General features: G+C 40.7%; 2 protein-coding genes across 6 annotated transcripts in view; one reads left to right on the plus strand and one right to left on the minus strand.

Moving 5' to 3' along the window:
- Positions 1-21,873, minus strand: part of PRLR (prolactin receptor) — a 176,661-nt gene that overhangs the window by 84,663 nt on the left and 70,125 nt on the right. The window lies entirely within an intron of this gene.
- Positions 1-21,873, plus strand: part of LOC145517745 (uncharacterized) — an 84,256-nt gene that overhangs the window by 40,031 nt on the left and 22,352 nt on the right. For 2 of the 4 annotated variants that reach the window (XR_014062298.1, XM_081520871.1), the window contains exons 4-5: positions 14,696-14,789; positions 17,624-18,344. The exons of the other annotated variants lie outside the window; for them this stretch is intronic. Coding sequence is in view for 1 of the 2 variants with exons in the window: in XM_081520871.1 (XP_081376997.1) it covers positions 14,696-14,752 (57 nt within the window). In the remaining variant the exon portion in view is untranslated. Of the gene's footprint in view, positions 1-14,695; positions 14,790-17,623; positions 18,345-21,873 lie in introns of those variants that run through there. 4 annotated transcript variants of the gene reach the window in all.

The raw sequence follows: 21,873 nt of genomic DNA on the forward strand, positions 1-21,873 counted from the left end.
ATTGCTGGAACAGCCAGTTGCCTGGAGGATGACAACGAAAAAAGCAAAGACTAGGAATGTTACTCTTCAGTGTCTGCTCCTCTGATAGATTCGTGCCAAGAAAAAGTGGACAATACCTAATTTATGTCCCCTGCACACTAAATAGCTGCCTTCCTTTCTGATCCAGAGAAGAAGTCCCAACTTTACAAAGCTCTTATAATCTCAGGGCTGGACACATCTATGGTGGGTGCCTGTTCCTAACAAACACACCCTCTAAGTGCCTTTATGTGGTATACCATACAGTAGAGGGTTTTCTCTGCTTGAGCATTTCCATCACTTCATCTATGTATCTACTCTACTTTGTATATATCATTATTACTGCATTATTGCAACTCAAAACAAGTTTACCTTGACCATTATGAACATCTGAGAGACAGGGTTCTCACTACACGTTTGCGTCTCCAAAACTTTGCTGAGTGCCTGGCTCATGGCAGGCTCACAACAAATATTTCCTGACTGAATAAAACAACAAATAAAAGCTTAATATGTCAAACAAAATTCATTTCTCTGCTTAGAAACTTCTACTTTCTAAAACAGTATAAAAAATACAAGCAGCAGCTTGTAGTGTCACCACAGCACGTGTGTGTGTCTGTGCTTTGTTGCTCAGTTGTGTCCGATTCTTTGCGACCCCATAGACTGTAGCCCGCCAGGCTCCTCTCTGTCCATGGGGAGTCTCCAGGCAAGAATACTGGAGTGGGCTGCCATGCCCTCCTCTAGAGGATCTTCCTAACCCAGGGGTTGAATCCACATCTCCTGCAGCGTGTCTATTCAAATCATTAGCCCATTTTTACTTATTCGTTTTTTGTTGTTTGTTTTGTTTTTTGCTACTGAATTGTATGAGTTCCTTCCAAATTTTGGATATTAATTCCTTATCAGATACGAAAATATCGTCTCCCAATCCATAGGTTCCTTTTTCATTGTATTGTTTCCTTTGCTGTGCAGAAGCATTTAGATTGATACATGGTATCATTTGTTTATTTTTATTTTTGCTGTCTGTGCTTCCGGTGTCATATTCATGAAATTATTCAAAAGACCAATGTCATGAAGCTTTCCCTCTATGTGTTATTCTAGGAGTTTTACAGTTTCAGCTGTTACATTTACGTTTTTAATCCACTTTGAATTTATTTTTGTGTATGCCGTAAGATAAGGGCTCAATTTCATTCTTTGGCGTGTGAATATCCAGATATCCCATAATTATTTGTTGAAGAGAATATGCTTTCCCCATCGTGTATTCTTGGAAGCCTTGTTAAAGACCAGCTGACTACATATGTGTGAATTTGTTTCTGGGCTCTCTATTCAGTTTCATTGGTATATATGCCTGTCTTTATGTTTGATCACTGTACTTTTGTAACATAATTTGAAGTCAACGAGTGTGATGCCTTCAGATTTTTTCTTCTTTCTCAAGATTTATCTGGATATTCATGGTCTTTTTGTGGTTCCATGTGAATCACAGAACTTTTTTTTCTATTTTTCTAAAAAATGCTACTGGGATTTTGATAGGGATTGCATTGATTTGGGTAGTATGGACACTTTAACAATATTAAATCTTCCAACCCACCGTAAACATGGGCTATCTTTCCATTTGTTTGTGTGTTCTTTAATTTCTTTCACCAGTGTTTCGTAGTTTTCTGTATACAAGTCTTTCACCTTCTTGCTTAAGTTTATTCCTAAGTATTTTATTCTTTTCAGTGCTACTGTGAATGGGACTGTTTCCCTGATGTCCTTTTTAGGTAGTTTGTTGTTTTTCTTGCCTAACCGCTCCACCTAGAATCTCCAATACTAGGTTGAAAAGAAGTGGTGAGAGATGGGTATTCTTGCCTTCTCTCCTGATCTTAAAAGAAAAGCTTTCAGTTTTTCACCTTTGACTATGATGTTAGCTATAGACTTTTCATACATGGATTGTTTTATGCTGATGTGCTTTCCTACTTTTCTTGTTTGTTGAGGGTACTTAACATGAAGAGAGTTAAATTTTGTCAAATGCTTTTATGACATTTATTGAGACAATCATGTGATTTTCATCCTTTATTCTGTTAATGTGATGTATCACATTAAATGATTTACATATATTGAACCATTACTGCATCCCAGTGATCAATTCCATTTGGTCATGATGGATGATCCTTTTAATGTGTTGTTGGATCCTGGGCCACACTGGCATGATAAGTCTGAGCTTTCTTTCATCTCTACCTTATTAGTTTAAGATTTATTCACTTGTAATTCACGAATGAAAGAGAAAAAACATTAGTGAGGACTGACTTCATCATCTTCACAATGTTTTGAGCATAATTATTTTATTCACAATATACATCTCTGCAATGTGCACACTGTTTTAATATATTGGAGATTAAGTTTCTCCCATAAAGGTCTTTACATTCCTAAAGCCATTTCAACTTTGAAAGCAAAGTTGGTTATATTCCATGTCTAGTGAGGTTAACTAGACATGAGTGAGTAAAGCAGCTAGAGAGTGCAGATACTGTAAGTTTTATATTGAATAGCTAAGGTTATCAGTGAGTTCTAAATCACTTTGGAATCTGATTGGCACTTTTGCTGGCTGAGGAAAATGTTCACAGTGAAATAGGACAACTAGAATGGAGAAGGAAACAGTAGTTGCCCTGGGATGGTTACTTCATCACTCACTTTCCCCAACTTTAATTAGTCCTAAGTACTACACATGTTGACCAAACATCTTACAGTGATAATTAATAGAAAGAAGAGCCCCGAGGAGGAGAAGTCATGTAGAAAGCAGCTTGCTCAGTGAGAGTTAGAAAGGCTGTATTCCATCCTGAAATGTTTTTCGAAATATAGCCAATGCAGATGGTATTTGAAGGCTGTTGAGTAGAGAAAGATTTTCCTCTCAATTAATTAGGTGTTAACAATTGTTTCAAGAATGGCTGTTCATAATAGACCTCACAAAATTTCCTTAAGTCATTGGTAGTAAGAACAAGTTAACAGAGAACCTCCTCAAATCCTTCATCATGATCTTCAAATCTAAGATTATGGAATTCTTACAAAGCTAGATTCACCAAGTCACTGCTAGAGTCTGGTTCTATCAATAAACCAATTAGCAAACTGATATGAACTGCTGGTTGGGGAATACAATAAGATATAATACATTTTATCACATATATAGATGTAATATCACAAGCTGGAATCAAGATTGCTGGGAAAAATACCAATAACCTAAGATATGCAGATGACATGGGCAGACAGCAAAGACAAAATAAACAGCCTCTTGATGAAGGTGAAAGAGGAGAGTGAAAAAGCTGGCTTAAAACTCAACATTCAAAAAACGAAGATCATGGCATCCAGTCCCATCACTTCACGGCAAATAGATGGGGAAAAAATGGAAACGGTGACAGACTTTATTATCTTGGGCTCCAAAAATCACTGCAGAAGGTGACTGAAGCCATGAAATTAAAAGACGCTTGCTTCTCAGAGGAAAAGCTATGACCAACCTAGACAGCATATTAAAAAGCAGAGACATCACTTTGCCGACAAAGGTCTGTAGAGTCAAAGCTGAGGTTTTTCTAGTAGTCATGTATGGATGTGAGAGTTGGACCATAAAGAAGGCTGAGCACCAAAGAATTAATGCTTTTGAATTGCAGTGCTGAAGAAAACTCTTGAGAGATCTTTGGACAGCAAAGAGATCAAACCAGTCAATCCTAAAGGAAATCAACCCTGAACATTCAGTAGAAGGACTGATGCTGAAGCTGAAGCTCCAATACTTTGGCCATGTGATGTGAAGAGCTGACTCACTGGAAAAGACCTTGATACTGGGAAAGATTGAGGGCAGGAGGAGAAGGAGGTGACAGAGAATAAGATGGTTCGATGGTATCATCGACTCAATGGACATGAGTTTGAGCAAACTCTGGGAGATAGTGAATGACAGGGAAGTCTGGCATGCTACAGTCTATGGGGTCACAAAGAGTTGGACATGAATGAGCAACTGAACAACAACAGCACATCTTATCACATATACAGATATAATAAATGCGAAGCCAGCCTTTAAGAAAACTACAGTGTAGTGGGAAACAGACATGCAAACCAATCGTCTGCAATACAGGTTTGTAACCGTGTTTTTGAGTATAGTTACTTTCTTCATAACATACATCCCCTTGCCATGTGCACACTGTTTTACTACACTGGAAATTAAGTTCCTCCCACAAAGGCCTTTGCATTCCCAAGAAGACACACACTTTAACAGAGCCCTTTCTTAAACACTATTATATTCAGAATGTGGGTGGCAACCTTATTTCCTAATTGAGGTTTAGGAAACATCTCGATGTCTTCCCCACGAGTGTGGGGATTATAACTCCTCCTGAGATCATAAAGTCAAGTACATATGCCCAGGGTGGGGCATCACACATGCTGTCAGTAGTTCAGAAAGGTGGAAATTTAATTCCTCTCTCTGTAGGGAAGGATGGAGGTCTCAGAATATAAACGCTGAGAGCAAGGAAGGGCAATCCCAGTGCTTGTCTGAGAGTAGTGCTCTGGCCAGAGCAACTATTAGATTAACCAGGGAAACCAAGGTAGGTTTTAAAAAAGGCAGATCCATGTTCTGCATTAGACCTTTCTGAAGCAAGATTTCTTTTACTTTTTTGGAAAAGAGTTGGAGAAGAGGGAAGTGCAGTTATCCAATTGGCTTATGAACAGAAAAGAACTTCCAATTACATCACCATTCCCACCTCCCACCTCCTGCATTTGTCCCTAATTTTTTATATCAACCCAGGTAGACAGTATAGCAAAGATTTAATGCAGTAATGCAGGGGGACAGCCACAGCTGGGAAAATGACCAACTGGGTTTGTGATTGGACCTGCTCCCATGAGATACACTCTTCTGCTGCCAGTTGCTGTTTTGCTCAGCTCTCTGAGATTTACTGCTCATATTTAGTTGCACTGCCTCCAGCTGTGCCTAAGGAGCATTGCTGCTTCATTTCTGCCCTCATTTCTGGAAGATGAAATGCTTCCTCAGGTTCACATGAATCTTCTATCATTCCCATTTCTGAAATTATTAAGCCATGGCTTTAAAAAGCAGATTTCTTTCCTGTGTTGAAATGAAATGCAGAGATAGTTTAACCATTTTTCACTCAGAGTAGATGTTGACAATCAGAATGTATGTCTTGGGAGGTCGAGTTTAACCAAGGCTGAACGGTAATGGCATTCGATGATAGCTAAAAGCTATGATTGTCTGACGTGTGTACTCAGGGTTTGTTGAGAAAAATGCTTTTGTAAAAATCAGAGCCAAAATAAAAGACAAATTCCAAACCAGAAGAGGCAAACTTAGAACAACCACAATGTAAAAGAATCAGAATATAGACAAAATTCAAAGCACTACTGACTCTGTGAAAAGAAGTCTTGGTTTGTACTTAGACAAATGTATTTTAATGCTCAAAAAAAAATGACAATAAAATGTGGTAAAAAAAAAAAATGACATGTCAGATATATATGGTGCTTCTTATGGAACCAATTGGATAACAAGATTTTCATCGGTGGCATATGTCAACGAATTTACTATGGTAGAACTGGAAGAAAACTGATTTTTAAAACTTTATGAAAGCATGTTAAATATATCTATGTTTATAATACAGATAGGGAAACAATAGAGAAATCATCACAGGTTTAATTCTTCCTCTCATCTTTAAAGGAATGAACTTGGAAAGGTGTTCATTCCTCTAAATATTCTTTATATATTTGGAGAATTTAGCTAAAATTCTCCAAATATATAGCACTAACATAAGTTGGACAATTTTACAACCCACTTTTTGAAATATTTCAAATTGTTGTTTCCTTAATATAGTTACTTTGACCTTAATCATCTAGAAAATTATTTCAACCTCCAATTCACTTTGTGGAATCAATCTTTAGACATGGATCTACTACCCTCTGGGGCTTCCCAAGCGGTTCAGCGGTAAAGAATCTGCCTGCCAATCCAGGAGCCACAGGGGACGTGGGTTTGATCCCTGGCTTGGGAAGATCCCTGGAGGAGGAAACGGCAATCCGCTCTAGCATTGTTGCCTGGAAAATTCCCCAGACAGAGGAGCCTAGCAGGCTACAGTCCGTGGGGTCACGGAGTCGGACACGACTGAGTGACTGAGCACGCATGCACTGCTACTGTCTACATATTAACACTAACGATACTCCACCTATCCCACTGAAGCTGAGCTTCCAGAGTATGGGCCTTTTGAGAATTAGTGATCCTTTTCGTGATGCTAATAAAGGGAGCCCCTCTAGAGAAAAAAAAAAGACAACATTTTGGGTGTGAGTGGTCACTGCTTACTGCAAATTCCCATGTGAGCCTAGGAGGAGTAAGGAGGGAGAGAGTGAGCTTTGATGCTGGATAGATTTGGGGTGGAATTCTAGCTTTACAGAAACACTAATAAGCTTTTCTTTTCTTTTTTTTTTGACTGTGAGGCTTTCGGGATCCGATGTGACCAGGGATTGAGCCCTGGCCATGGCAGTGAAAGTGCCAGTTCTAACCAGTGGACCAACCAGGGAATTCCCTGAACAAGCTTTAATCTTTCAGAGGTGTGGGTTTTTCACTAGTAAGAGAAGAATATCTACATTTACCTTTTGGGGTTGCTGTGAGCACCGGGTACATAGTATACGCCAAGTAAACACTAGTTTCTTTCCTCTCAGAGGAGGGAGAAATCCCAGAGGCCAAATCTTGATTTTAAAAGACACAATTTTTAAAATTAACATTTTACAGGAATTTGATATTGCCAACAAGAGAGATCCAAGTTTCAGATTTTAAAATACCCATTACTTGCACTTAGGTAGGGAAAAGAAGTAAATTATAGGTAGCGTCTATGTTTGGGAATTTTTTAAAGTATGCATCCATGTAGAGTTTTAAAGATGTAAGACATATACATCAAATAAATACATACATAAAGAGTTTCTTTCATTTTTTGAGAACTAGTAAGCCTTCAAAAGTTTTAGAAGAGTGCAGGAAGGTGACCTTTAAAAGTATAGCTTTGGGTTGTAAAACAGTGTTTTGGACTCCAATGCACTGCTGCTGCTGCTAAGTCGCTTCAGTCGTGTCTGACTCTGTGTGACCCCACAGACGGCAGCCCACCAGGCTCCGCCATCCCTGGGATTCTCCAGGCAAGAATACTGGAGTGGGTTGCCATTTCCTTCTCCAGTGCATGAATGGGAAAAGTGAAAGTGAAGTCGCTCAGTTGTGTCCGACTCTTAGCAACCCCATGGACTGTAGCCTACCAGGCCCCTCCGTCCATGGGATCTTCCAGGCAAGAGTACTGGAGTGGGGTGCCATTGCCTTCTCCGTCTAATGCACTAAATAAGTGAAATTGGCAATCTTTATCTGCCAATCTTTATCTAATGTAACTAAAATTCTTAGAATTCAACATGTTGAGCTGCTTGGTAATTTCCTTTTAGTATAATCATCTTCATCTAGCTCAGTTTACATTTGACTGAGCTTAAAAGACCTGGGAAGGGAAGTCGCTCAGTCGTGTCCGACTCTTTGCGACCCCGTGGACTGTAGCCTACCAAGCTCCTCCATCCATGGGATTCTCCAGGCAAGAATACTGGAGTGGTTTGCCATTTCTTTCTCCAGGGGATCTTCCCGACCCAGGGATCGAACCCAGGTCTCCCTCATTGGAGGCAGACGCTTTAACCTCTGAGCCACCAGGGAAGTCCCTGAGGTTTCATTAAAAGGTAAAGTTATCATCAGAATACCCATTGTCAGTTTTGTTTGTGGTTTTAATATCTTTGTTTATTCCTTTTGGCTTAATCAAATACTATATGTTAAATCTGGGGGCTAAATGGTTAACCTAGTTTGGAAGACCTAAGGAAGCCATATAGTTTTAGCAAATTAAAACCTATGTTAATTAATTAGTAATCCTGTAAATAACCAGCTTTCACCCAGCTCACATGTAAAATACTGGGATGGACTAGCAGACAACTAAGCTTCTCATACAATTTAAGGTTGAATTGTGGGTGCACTTCAAAAGTTAGGGATCTCTGCTGAAGACTTTGAGCAATCATAATTTTAATTTTACCATCTACACATTTATATGGGCTTCCCTGGTGGCTCAGATGGTAAAGAATCTGCCTACAATGTGGAAGACCCACATTTGATCCCTGGGTTGGGAAGGTCCCCTGGAGGAGGGCATGGCAACCCACTCCAGTATTTTTGCTTGGAGAATCCCCATGGATAGAGGAGCTTGATGGGCTACAGTCCAAGGGGTTGCAAAGAGTTGGACACAACTGAACAACTAAGCACACACATTTATATAAACAGATCTTGAAAGTATTTTTAATGTGCAGCTCTAATCATTTTCATTGTTCATAATTTATATTATTTGCTTTTAAATTAGACCTTTCCTAAGTTCTCAAAAAATTAGAAAATTTCAGTGTGAAATTCTATAGTATCCTTTGCTGTATGGATCAACCAAGTTTCAGAGTATATTCTACCAACCCAAAGTCACTCAGGAAGACAGTCATTGAGGCAAAAACACAATATTCTTGTTTCAATCTATCACAGAGCTCATTTCTTCCTCTTAAGTTTTTCCAGAGCGGGAGGACTGTTCTAGAGTTTTCCATTAAAAACACACACTTTCTAACTGAGGACAAGCTGGCCCCAAACAGAGCGCCTGCTGTTTTTTGTTCCTTTCATTGTTGAAATGTAGCTTATGATCTCTGCATTTGGAAGGCAGGGGACTTCTGGCCAGACTTATCCATTGTTTACAGCCCTGAAATGTAAATCTCTTTTAAAACAACAACAAATGGAATGATGCTGTCTGACTAATGATGTGTGATAACTCCAAACTGGATTTAAGCCATTTATCATACAGTTTATTGCCATGGCAGGATCTGGTTAATAGTTACCATCTGCATTTTCTGGAAATACAGCTACACCCTCAGTAGTCTGTTATGAAATTAAAGCCTGCAAAGGGGGAAATACAGGATGAATATTGAAAAGGGCTCTGACTACAATAGTATGAAAATGATAAAATTACCAATGTGGGAGGTAGGAGAAAGAAGCTTTATTTTCCTATGCCTTTGAGAGGAAAGGATAGTGTAGGATCTGAAAGAGACATCCCTTCACCTCCATAGGAGTCAATGACAAAGCAACTGAAATTTCCGTTGTTTTTCTGAAGTAAAATTACATGCTTTTGGGGGGCAGTTGACTTCCCTCCAGGAACTAGCTACTGATGTATTGTGTGTAGTAGGCACCTAAAACATATTTGTTAGATGGATGGAGGGATGAATGAAATGATTTAACAAAAACCTGTACAGAATAGAATCACAAGGTTTCACCACTCAGGCAATATCTTTGAGGCTGTATTAAACACTATTGCCACTTACAATATTTCTAGCTCTCTTTTCTTTCTGGGCACACAGGAAGGCCACCCTTGCTTGCTCCCCTGAATTTAGGCATGGCCATGAGGGCCATGAAATGAGAGTAGGAGTGACTTCTGTCCCTTCCAGGTGGTTGTATCTAAGAGCTGGTGTGTGATGCTTTATGCTGCTCTTACCCTGAAGCAGTGAAATCATGAGCTGTTGTGGAGAGGCCGCAAGAACTGAAGCAGCAGGTTGGAAGGCTAAGTCAACAGGAAGACATCTCTGGAGAACTGCCTGGATCCACAGAAGACTTTGTTGGAGCAAGAAGTAAATCCTTGTTTTTGTAAGCCAATGCATAGCAGCTGGGATATTCCAAAGATGATTAAGATGGCCCATAATATCTCCCATCTAACATGCTCTTCCAAAATCACTGCAGATGGTGACTGCAGCCATGAAATTAAAAGACACTTGATCCTTGGAAGAAAACTTATGACAAATCTAGACAGCATATTAAAAAGCAAAGACATTACTTTGCCGACAAAGGTCCATAGAGTCAAAACTAAGGTTTTTCCAGTAGTCGTGTATGGATGTGAGAGTTGGACCATAAAGAAGGCTGAGCGCTGAAGAACTGATGCTTTTGAATTGTGTTGGAGAATATTCTTGAGAGTCTCTTGGACTGCAAAGAGATCATACCAGTCAATCCTAAAGGAAATCAGTCCTGAGTATTCACTGGAAGGACTGATGCTGATGCTGAAGCTTTAATACTCTGGCCATCTGATGAGAAGAGCTGACTCATTAGAAAGGACCCTGATACTGGGAAAGATTGCAGGCAGGAGGAGAACAGAACAACAGAGGACAAGAAGGTTGGATGGCATCACTGACTCAATGGACATGAGTTTGAGCAAGCTCCAGGAGATAGGGAAAGACAGGGAAGCCTGGCATGCTACAGTCCATGGGGTTGCAAGGAGTTGGACAAGACTTGCTGACTGAACAACAACAAAGGTCTGTTCCATAGCTTCTTAATTAAACTTCATGGGCTGATTTTCATTATTCATAACATGTTGGGAGCTATGTGTTCCAGATAAAATATAAAATGTACACTGGTAGTTTGTAGAGACGACAAAATAAATATTCCAACAAAGAAGCAAACCAATACAGAGCAAGGAACCAACTACACATAGATGATATTGATACACATGACGACTTCATATCATTCATGTCTCACTCAGAGCAACAGGATGGGCAGAATGGAGAGAGGATGTAGGGCCATGTACATATTCACAAAGTATCACACAGTTTAACAGAGGCAAGCTAGAGGATTGGAAAGGCCATAGGGCTTGCCATTCACAAGACCTGGAATTAAACTGCAGCTCCTCTGTAACTTGCTGTTTGAACTTGAGCACATAACTTTTCCATGTCTCAATTTCTGTATTTTATTATGGGGATAATAATTTCCATCATGAAGGGTTATTTTGAGGACAGAAAATCACGTATATAAAATAAAATGCCTGGTATATTGTGATCATTTAGTAAAGGGTAGTTATCATTGTCACATTTTAGTAAGAAAGATAATTAACAGCAACCTCTCCAACAAAAAAGTGTTTTGTAAACCCTTGGATTACAAAATCCAGCAGTCAGTTTGCTTCTTGGTGGTTTGCTGAGAGAGCTGCCATTTGAATTTAGGCCAAGGTGTAGATTGTCCTCTTGTTCTGCCCTTTCATTGTGTTGCCAAGGCAAATTCATCTGGGACCTCCTCTCTCAAAAAGCTATTGTAGTGACCAGTCTCAAATCTGACTGGTTCAGGTCTGTGGGCCAGAAATATAGGTCTCCATGTGTCAGGATTTATTCCACACAAAAGCCATAAGCAAAAGTAGCCAGTAAGCCATGATCCCTTCTGGGTTTTCAGCAATAACACTAGAATGATTGTTATTATATAACAAAAAGAGGGAGGAAGTGATTTGCAACCCAATTAGTCATACAGAGCCAGGGTTGCATTCTAAGAAATTCTTTGATTTGCTCAAGGAGGGTTGCTGTTTTTACAATTGTATTTATTTTCCCCATTTTTTCCTCGTCTCTCTGTCAGCTGTCCCTCCCACCTCCTATCCCTTTACCCCATCACATACACACATACACACACATACACATCATTATTTCTCCAGTACTATGGGAAGCCAGCCGCCTTGTCCCTGTGTCATCATCTGGACCCAAGGACAATGGTTACACATTTGGTTACATCTGCAATAGTATCCAAATCCCTGGTGCCAGCATAGGTTGCTTTATTTACTGCTAAGTCTGCTGATCATGAGGTTCCTGGCCTCCAGAGACAGCCCTGCTGATAGATTTCAAAATCAATCACACGGACTTGATGATTCCTTTCACTAGGCTTGGTAACTTTCTCAGATCCCTAAGGATTTGTTGACAAATTACTGTAGTTTGCCAACACTGGATTCTAACATTTAGGATCAAATAAAATATATATGTGAAGATATTTTCTATATCAAATGCAATGAATAGCTTCCAGATAGAAGGCTCATACGGAGAAGGCAATGGCAACCCACTCCAGGGCTCTTGCCTGGAAAATCCCATGGACGGAGGAGCCTGGTGGGCTGCAGTCCATGGGGTCGCGAAGAGTCGGACACGACTGAGCAACTTCACTTTCACTTTTCACTTTCCTGCATTGGAGAAGGAAACAGCAACCCACTCCAGTGTTCTTGCCTGGAGAATCCCAGGGACAGAGGAGTCTGGTGGGCTGCCATCTGTGGGGTCGCACAGAGTGGGACACAACTGAGGAAGTCACTGACACACAGTAATTTAGGGCAAAGACACCCCCCCCTCAACTGAGAGAGTAAACCATGAAGATATATTTGAGGAAGGAGTGTGCAGTCAACAGAAATGGCAAGTGCAGGAACCCTGAAGCAGATGCATGTGTGGTACGCTCCAGGAGCGTCAAAGGGACCAGAGTGACTGCAGTGGCACAAGTGGAGGAGTGGTGAATAGAAGGAGGCGATTTCAGACATACCTAGAGGCCAGATCCTAAGGAGTCTTATAGGTCATTATAGCAGCTTTGATTTCTACTTTGTGCAAGATGGGAAGCCATTGACTGATTTTGAATGTCACTTCAGTCAGGTCTGACTCTTTGTGACCCCATGGACTGTATCCTTCCAGGCTCCTCTGTCCATAGGATTGTCCAGGCAAGAATACTGGAATGGGTTGCTAGCCCCTTCTCCAGGGGATCTTCCCAACCCAGGGATTGCGCCCTCTCCTCTTATGTCTCCTGCTTTGGCAGGAGAGTTCTTTACCACTAGTGCCACCAGCTCAGTTGGTTATTGTCTCACAAATTAGCTTTACTGTGTTTCCTGGTCAAACACCTCACTCAGTTTCACAAATGAGTGAAATTGATTACAACGTGAATCAGACAAGAGAGTGTAAATCCATCACAACCATTGAGAAAACAGTTAAAAAAAAAAAAGTGTCCCTGCTGAGAGTACTATTTCTTTGTATTGGAAGGACACAACCTTGAATGCTTTGCAATGATGGCAGTGGATAAAGAAAAACATTTTTAAAATGAGTTAGAGAAAGGACAGTGTGAGACTGAATAACTGTATAAAACTGAAAACGTGTCATGAAGTATTTAGGCGCGGAAATGGTTGTGACATTCTTTTCATGATCTGCAAGAGTTTCTACACCTTAAATTATTTGAGCTTCCAGTGCTGGCTGTCAGAGTAATGAATGAATATTTATGGTTAAGGTAGAGGATGGTCCATATTTGATTTCAGAGATTATGAAATATTTGGACTTTTTACATGAAGACCTTCATTTGTACTTTCCCCCAAACCCTGCAACTATTAGGGGCATTTCTGACTCTCCATGACTACTTTTTCTGTAATTGCTTCCCCTCCCATGGACACTCCACATCACTCCGCTCTTCTTTTTATTTCTCTCCTTAGCGCTTATCACCATCTGACATGCTATTTATTCAGTTCGTCTCCTACACAGAGCATGTAAGCCCCATTGAGGGCAGGAGTTATTTTCTGTTTTGTTCATTGCTATTTCCCTAGTGCCAAGAATAACCCTTAGCATATGGTCAAAAGTGGAAGTGTTAGTCGCTCAGTCCTGTCCAACTCTTTGCAACTGTAGTCCACCAGGCTCCTCTGTCCATGGAATTTCCCAGGGAAGAATACTGGAGTGGTTGCCAATCCCTTCTCCAGGGGATAGACACTCTCAAACATTCATTGAATGAATGAATAGTTGATGGTTATCCTCTATTAAGCACATATCATTTACATGAATTATGTCATTTAAATCTAACTAATCCTGTGGGCCTACTATAATAAACCCTATTAGTATCTCCATTTTACAGTACAGTCTTAGAGGGTTGAAGTAACTTCCCTGAAGTCACACAGCTTCTGAATAGGAGAGCTAGAATTTGATCACAGGTCTCTCCACCTCCAAAGCCCATGTTCTTTCCACCATATTGCCTTTGGATAGGCCAAAATCCAAACAGATTTAGAGGATGTGTGATACAAGAATTTCTATCCCATTTGCCTGGCTGGCTGACTCTTTAAACCTAAGACAGCACTGAATTGACAAGAGAACTTGAAAATGGTAAGCACTTTTCTTTTAGAAATTTGAATTTATTTATTTTCTTTGTTTAGCCAGGCCAAGGTAGTGATGATATATATTTGTTGGGGAAAATTCACATAAACAAGGTGCTTGGACTGAAAATATTTGGAAGGAGAATCAATATTTTCCATTAGTCAGATGTGTTCATGATAGATGACCTACACAGTGATTTAGGGTGGGAGTAGACAATTAGGACAGAGGAGCCTGACGTGCTGCAATTCATGGGGTCACAAAGAGTCAGACATGACTGAGCAACTGGACAACAACAAGAGCAATTATCAGTTGTCCATAAAACAGACTGTACTTCAGAACAAAGGCAGAAATTGGAGGAAAAAGAGGACTTCAGCGCTACTTTTCCCAGTGTTAGGTTTATTCATATCTGTTTTCATTTAGTTAGGACTATGAACATTTTGGCGATAGCATCGCCACTCATTGGACGTGAGTTTGAGCAAACTCTGGGAGACAGAGGAGGATGGGGTTGCAAAGAGTCAGATATGACTTAGCAACTGAGCAACAAAAACATGAGCATTTCATTCTCATGTGGACTGTGGGCTGAGATATCATGGGAAAATTACAGATGCCTCAGTGGGGCTGCTTCTCACGCAAGCTGCCTCAGGGTCTTCTGATTTGCCCACTGTTGACAAAAATCACACTCTTACTAAATACAGAGTAATTTACTAGCATAGTGTACAACTTTCAGTTTTGTGTCTCTCCCACATTCTTTCATTTTCAGAACTTCCTCCTGCTCACTCCACATGATTCTAGTAAGACTGAACAGGTGCACATTTAGTCCATGCAAGCCAGTCACCTGCCTCTTCAACTCATGGGTAAGCCCAAAGGTTAGCATGTGACTCAAGCAGGGACACTGGGGTCTCTTCACAGAGATAGGAAGAGAAGCAGAGAGAGATGCTCTCTCATTTGGAGACTGTGAGCTGCAAGGACCTATGAGTCTGGTAAGGCTGCTGCCTATCTTCCCTTTCACATGGAGAAAGTTTGTCAGAGCACAAAGCCAACACAGATGGAAGCAGAGAGGAGAGAAGGAAAGGGAAGGAGAGATGATGTTTGCTCTTTGGATACTGGTACAATTGTCTGAAGGTCAACCTATAGTTTTTTGCAGACTTTGGAGCTGATGGTATTTATTTATTTTTTAAATGTATTTAATTTTGTTTGGGTCAGTTTGAGCTAGGCTCTATCGCTTGCAACCAAGAAAGTCTTGATAACTATAAATATTATGATAGGCAACACTGTTCCAAAATAAGTGATTATAGTCAAGCAGCACTTGTGACAATATCACAGGAGCAATGTGAGTTAGTGGTCCTCAGTGCCTGGTACCCAAGGGAAGGAGAGATGATGTTTGCAGATTGGGTCTGTTATTTTTTAGTCCTTAAGTAATGCCTGACTCTTTTGCAACCCCATGGACTGTAGCCCACCAGGCTTCTCTGTCCATGAGATTTCCCAGGTAAGAATACTGGAGTGGGTTGCCATTTCCTCCTCCAGGGTATCTTCCTGACCCAAAGGATCGAACTTGCATCTCCTGCATTGGCAAGAGGGTTCTTTACCACTGAGCCACCTGGGAAGCCTGTAGCCAGGGTTAGAGTCTCATTAACAGCCTGCTTCCTCCCAGCTTGGCCAGAGAGCCCTGAGTTACAAAGGTGCCCCAAATGAGCATTTTTCCAGCCTCTGCCTAGGCACATTCACTCTTAATTTACATCCTGCCTGCCCCAGCTTCCTATTCTGTGGGTCTGGGAACCATAATGCTAGAAAGACTTCCTGGGGAGATGGTAAAAGCCCTGATTCTGAAAGCAGAATATTAACAGATCTCTCAAGCACGCCCTGGAGGACCCAGGGGGAGCAACAATAGTTTCCGTGCAGAAGTGAGTCTAGACCAGTGAGTTTCAATGGGCATGTTAGGAAGTCACTAGTGAATGGGAAAGGCTTCCTGAAAGCCATGGTGGTTCACCGAAGGCATAGCAGAGAAGGCTGCAAATGGGGGGCGGCTTGGATAGATGCAATCATGTCTGAAGATCAGCCTGTAATACTCAACTCTAGTCCTTTCATTCACTGGTGGCTCTAGCCAGAAGTTATTACTATGGCAACTAAGTGCTTTGGCATCCTTCAGCATTCTCTTGGCTTCTAGAACACCTTCATGGCCTGCCCTTTTCCTCTGAGGGCAATCCAGTCAAGAAAGGAAAAAGAGCACAAAGCTTTCTTCCCTGAGTTCAGACCTAGTGCCCACATCCAAGTCAAAAAGGCCACAGACCGGCAACTGCTTCTTCTCAACCCAGAAAAAACTAGAACCTGTTCCCAGAGGATGGTCCATCCTATTGATACAAATAAATAGTGTCAGCAGGACAGACAGAAGCCCTTGGGTTTCAAGGGGATGTTTGGCTGTTATGTTGAGTGAGTAAACAAATGAGCCCTGTCTAGGGACTGGGCTACCAGGGCTCTTATCCAAGGAATGTGGCAAATTTCTGAGGCTGTTATTTACTTATAAACTCAAGTATTTCCTTTCATGGTAAACAGGTAGTTAGCAATCTTAGCAAGGAGTGTGGAACACTTCTGTATTTCTCACTAAAGTCATGCTAACAAGCGAGATTCAAATTCTCTTTTGCTCTGTGTTATTCAGTGCAACCCAAGTCACCAATGCCCATTGAGGATTTGGCATTTGTATCTGGCATTTGTGGCTGGGTCTGGGTCAGAAGGAATTCTTCCCCTCAGTCCTGCTTCTAAGTCAGCCCTGTGACTTTGGTCTTACCTACAGTGACTCTTATTAAATAAGGCACTTGAGAGACGAAACGCAAAAGTGACCTCACTTCAGTGTCTAAAGTGACAGCACCCAAACAGAGGAAAAGTGAGTGGGATCTGAGATTCTGGGGTGTGGGAGGGAGACAGAGAGGATGACTACTACCCAGGATGTAGGTTCTCTCCTGGGCTGGCATGTTTTACTGTACAATACAGATAGCCGAGCACTGCCCTTGGGCCAATTTCAGTCCACCATGATCTAAGAATGCTTTCACATCTTTAAATAGGTGGAAAAATTCCAAAATGAAATCATGAATCATATTTTGGGATATGTGAAAAGGATATCGAAGTCATATTTCAGCGTTCATTAATAAAGTTTTCTGAGAACACAGCCACGCCTGTTTTGTTACATACTGTCCATGGCTGCTTTATGCCACAATGACAGAGTTTTGTCATTGCAAAAGAGACCATGTGACATGCAAAACCCAAAAGTTTACTCTCTGGCCCATTATGAAAATTGTTTGCCTACCCCTCTTTACAAAGATCTCTCTTTCAAGGCTATGAGTTATATTGCTCTCCTTTGCCAGCAGAAGACAAGCACAATGACACAGCAAAAGAGCAACCAGAATTCCCCTCCTGGCTTCATGACCATCTACCTGTGTAATCCTGAACTCATGGAGGGCCTGTTTCCCCCCCATCCCTTATGACTGAGCTGATCCCAGCTCTAAACTTATTTGCTCCCATGAAAGCCTGATGATGGTTGCAAAGGGCTGGACTGGACTGCTTAGATGCCCATTCATCACGGCCACAGATCAGTGCTCGGGAAGGGACCTCTGCATGACCATCATTCTACAAAAGAAAGCAGTCCTGCATCCTTAAGAGGCATTCTGAGGCCTAAACTTCACAACTCTACCCACAGGACTTTATTTTCAAAACCGTGGCTGTTATCACGGAAGCAAAGTGAAGGAGAAAATTGAAGGAACTAGCTGAATGGTTTCCAGCTTGCCAAATGCTTTGTCCTGAAAATATCTGCTTGTGCTGTGAGTCATAGAAGATACATTAAATCTGTCTCATCGGGGAAGCTCCTTGCTGCAACAGGCAAGCTCCTTTTAGTTTCTAAAGTGAGTAGCTGATGTGGGGTTATCTGGATAAAATGCCTTGACTGTCCTTTCGAATTGGCTAAAGAAGATCTCACTAGAACCAGTGTCCCTGCCAGCCCAGATCCATGCTGGAAAATCCAGCTGGCACAGAGGGTAATTGTGCGAGTGACAGATTCTTTTCCTTGGAAGTCTTGAAACACTGTTGACCCTTGTTCTGCTCCAAAAGTCTTGTGAGAAAGGGAAAGCCTAATGTTTGCCAGATACTACTTTCTAAAGCCAATTTTCCAAGGCTTTATAGCCCTTGAGCCACTGTGGTTAGCACCGAATCATATTCTTCTGTGGATGAGATGAATGGTCACAATAAATGTCTGTCACTCACCCAGTGAGTCTTCTGTATAAAGAAAAATTCTGGGCATCTAATTCTAACACTAATCCAATCTCTTAAACTTCCCCAAAATAAAGGCTTGTTAGTGATTGTGGTTAAAAAAAAAAATTTCAGTTACAACTTAAATGCAGTACAAAATAAAATCTATCACAGCATCGGTGTTTGATAAACTTCAACCTCATTTGACATGTCTGGTAGATCACAAGAGATCTCAAATTCAAGCTTAGGCCCTCCATCCCCAAACCAACCGCAAAGCTTAAATAGCCCACATTCATTGGCCCCAACCTTGTCTTCAACCAAAGGAGCCTGTTGGCCTCTAGGTTCATTTACCCTCCTACTTTCCTCCATGTATTGAGCAAGTGTATACAGGGTTGTTCCATTCAAAATAAGCAGGAATATGAAAGCAACATAAAAATGAATTTCACTGGATGCTTGTCTTATGAAACTCTGTGAGAATACTAAGTATGTAATGATACATTCAACCTTTTGAGGAAATTTCTGACTGGGACTGAAGTTTCAGAAGACAATGCTCCTCAAATCAAAGCTGCTCAGAGCTGAGAGGGATCTCAGAGGTGAGTGGTCCAGATGTTGTCTATGCCAGATGCTGAAAGGGAGCCCAGAGAGGGGAGTGATGTGCCCAAGGTGAGCAGCACATTAACACTGACTGTAGGACAGGATTCAGGTTCCCCTTCTGTGTGCCTAGTCTGTGGGTACACCGGACCACTTCCTCTACCCCACTTCCAGCTTGACAGCTGGGAACTGACATGACTGTTTTTAAGACTTATAGCCATGTGAAGGTAAAGAGGGTGCAAGATGTTATTTCAGTGGACACCTTAAGTGACCATGTTTATATTTTCTACCAGTGGGTCTTGTTGGATTAGACCTTCCTCTGCAGCTAGGAGTCCCCTGGACTTATTTGCACTCCCCAGGCAGGAAAGTCTTGAGCCTTCTGGAAAGCCTGCCAGAGTGATGTGGAATCTGTTTTGCCCAAAGATGGGAACTCAACAGATCCAGACGAATACCACTTCCTAAGGAGGAGCCAGGATGTGAGATGAAGATTAAGTGAACTGTGCTTGAGGCCACATAAGAGAAGGGCTTCTGTGAACATGAATATGAGCTGAAGGAGTGAGGCTGTGCCTCCTTTTAGTTCTGTTCAAGGTTTCACTATCAGAGTGGAATTTGCAAGGCAAAGGGTCAGAAACACGGTAAATGCAACCTGGGGATGTATTTGCCTACATGAAGCATATGTATTCCTGAAATCTTACGTGTACATTGAATCACAGATATCCATTATAATGTCAGAGCAGGTTTATATTAATTTCCTAATACTTTTCAAATACCAAAGTTTCCAAATCTTTTTTTTAAGTTAGTTTATTTTTTATTAAAGGATAATTTTTTACAGAATTTTGCTATTTTCTGTCAAACGTCAATATGAATCAGCCATAGGTATACATATATCCCCTCCCTTTTGAAACTCCCTCCCATCTCCCTTTCTGTTCCACCCCTCTAGGTTGATACAGAGCCCCTGTTTGAGTTTCTTGAGTCATACAGCAAATTCCCATTGGCTATCTTTAAAATTTCCGGTTTCTTTGGCCCTCACGTTTCTGAGAATTTTCTTCATTCATGCCTGAATCAAATATTTACTGCTTGCTTACTATGTAGAAGTACTATATAGAACCATTGTGATAGAATTAAGTTAGGAATCAATTAAGTTAGGAGTTAAGATAGAAGACCCTCAAATGTCTGTAAATTAAATATTTATTTTTAATAAACCTGTAAGTATAAGAGGAAATTACATGAACCCCAATGTTTATAGCAGCGCTATTTACAATAACCAGGACCCAGAAGCAACCTAAATGTCCATCAACAGAGGAATGGATGAAGAAGATGTGGTACATATACAGAATGGAATATTACTCAGCCATAGAAAGAAATGAAACTAGGTCATTTGTAGAGACCTGGATGGACCTAGAGAATGTTATACAGAATGAAATAAGTCAGAAAGAGAAAAACAAATATTGTATATTAATGCATATATGTGGAAGCTAGAAAAGTGGTATAGATGATCTTATTTGCAAAGCAGAAATAGAGACACAGATATAGAGAACAAACATATGGACACCAAGGGGGAAAAGAGGATGGCGGAAATTGGGAGACTGAGATTTACACATACACACTATTGACACTATGCATAAAATAGATGACTAATGAGAACATACTGTATAGCACAGGGAACTCTACTTAATGCACTGTGGTGACCTATGGGGAGGAAGTTCAAAAGGGAGCCATATATGTATGGCTGATTCATCTTGCTGTACAATAGAAACTAATACAGTGTTGGAAAGCAACCATACTACAATAAAAATTAATTAAAAAAAAAGAAATTACAATGGAAATGAGATAATAGTTTAAACTGAAAATATTAGAAATATTTCATTCCAGGAGAAGCAATTAAAAGGCTGAACAATGGCTGTCCTTTCTGAAAAAATAATTGGCAGAATTAAGTGGCCCTGGGACTTCGGAGGCTCATTTTATTGATGCTATGGCTACATCATGAATTGTACACACTGCAGATTTGACAGTGTGATGCTACAGGTTCCAATTTGACATTTCCTTTATTCACTTGATATATAATGTTGATATAGGAGTTCAGTATTAGCCCACAAGTTTGTCCTTTGTTCATATCTTAGTAAGAGTGCCAGTGAATAAGGATCTCACATCTCAAATCCTGGAAGGCAGGATCTTCATGAAGTGCTGGATGATTGCAGAGGCAGAGCAAATTCTTTTTCTCAAGTGCTTAACTGAAAACCCCTCATATAATGATGAACAAGAAACCAATTCCAGTGGGTGGTGAGAAATCAATAATCAATTACAGGTATTGTACCAAGGATTACTTCCTGCAGTAGTGTTGTAGCTAACTGGTACTAAATTTTGTAGACTTTTCTTCCAGGAAGAACAGTGAAGAATTGAATGACCCAAGGAATAGTGTGGATCCTTGTCAAATATAGATGGAGAGTACATCAGAGTTTCCACCTGACCATGTAGCTCTATTATCAATAATCTATGTAGAAAGATATTTTATTAGATAGTCAAGTTTTTCTTTATTAGTTTATCACTAAAGCATAAAGTCATTTCATGCTTAAAAGTATCTTGTTGTGATAATTAGGTCAATATAAAAATATTAATTTCTGTACACCAGCTTCTCATTCCTAAGAATGGTCCAGGAAATCTCAACACGATGACTTTGGAAGAGCAGGTGTCCTAATGACATAGTTTAATAATGAAGACATGAATTCACAGTAGTGTGAAATGGATCCCTACCAAAAGCTTAACCACTAAGGACTCATACCGGACATCCCCCCCATGACGTTAATAGTATGTCTTGTTTGACAACTGCCAGCTTGGAAAGCTGTGTGGTCTCTGAAACAATTTTACCAATGACCTTTATGAGGCAACACTGTGGAAAATCTCTAATCAGTTATGGATTTACCACTATGCACTAATTGGCTTCCAGCTTGTTTCTTACCCTAGACTTTCTGAATTATCACACAACTCTTGGACATTATTTAGTACTCACAAGTCATCAGGTGATATCAAATGCTCTCTGCTTCTATACACTGTGCTCTCTCACGGTGGCCACTTGGCTCGCATAGTCAGCAGTTCAGTTCAGCCGCTCAGTCATGT

The sequence above is a fragment of the Giraffa tippelskirchi genome, chromosome 8 (assembly GCF_054371585.1).
Source record: "Giraffa tippelskirchi isolate mGirTip1 chromosome 8, T2T-mGirTip1v1.2.pri, whole genome shotgun sequence".
NCBI classification, from domain to species: Eukaryota; Metazoa; Chordata; class Mammalia; order Artiodactyla; family Giraffidae; genus Giraffa; species Giraffa tippelskirchi.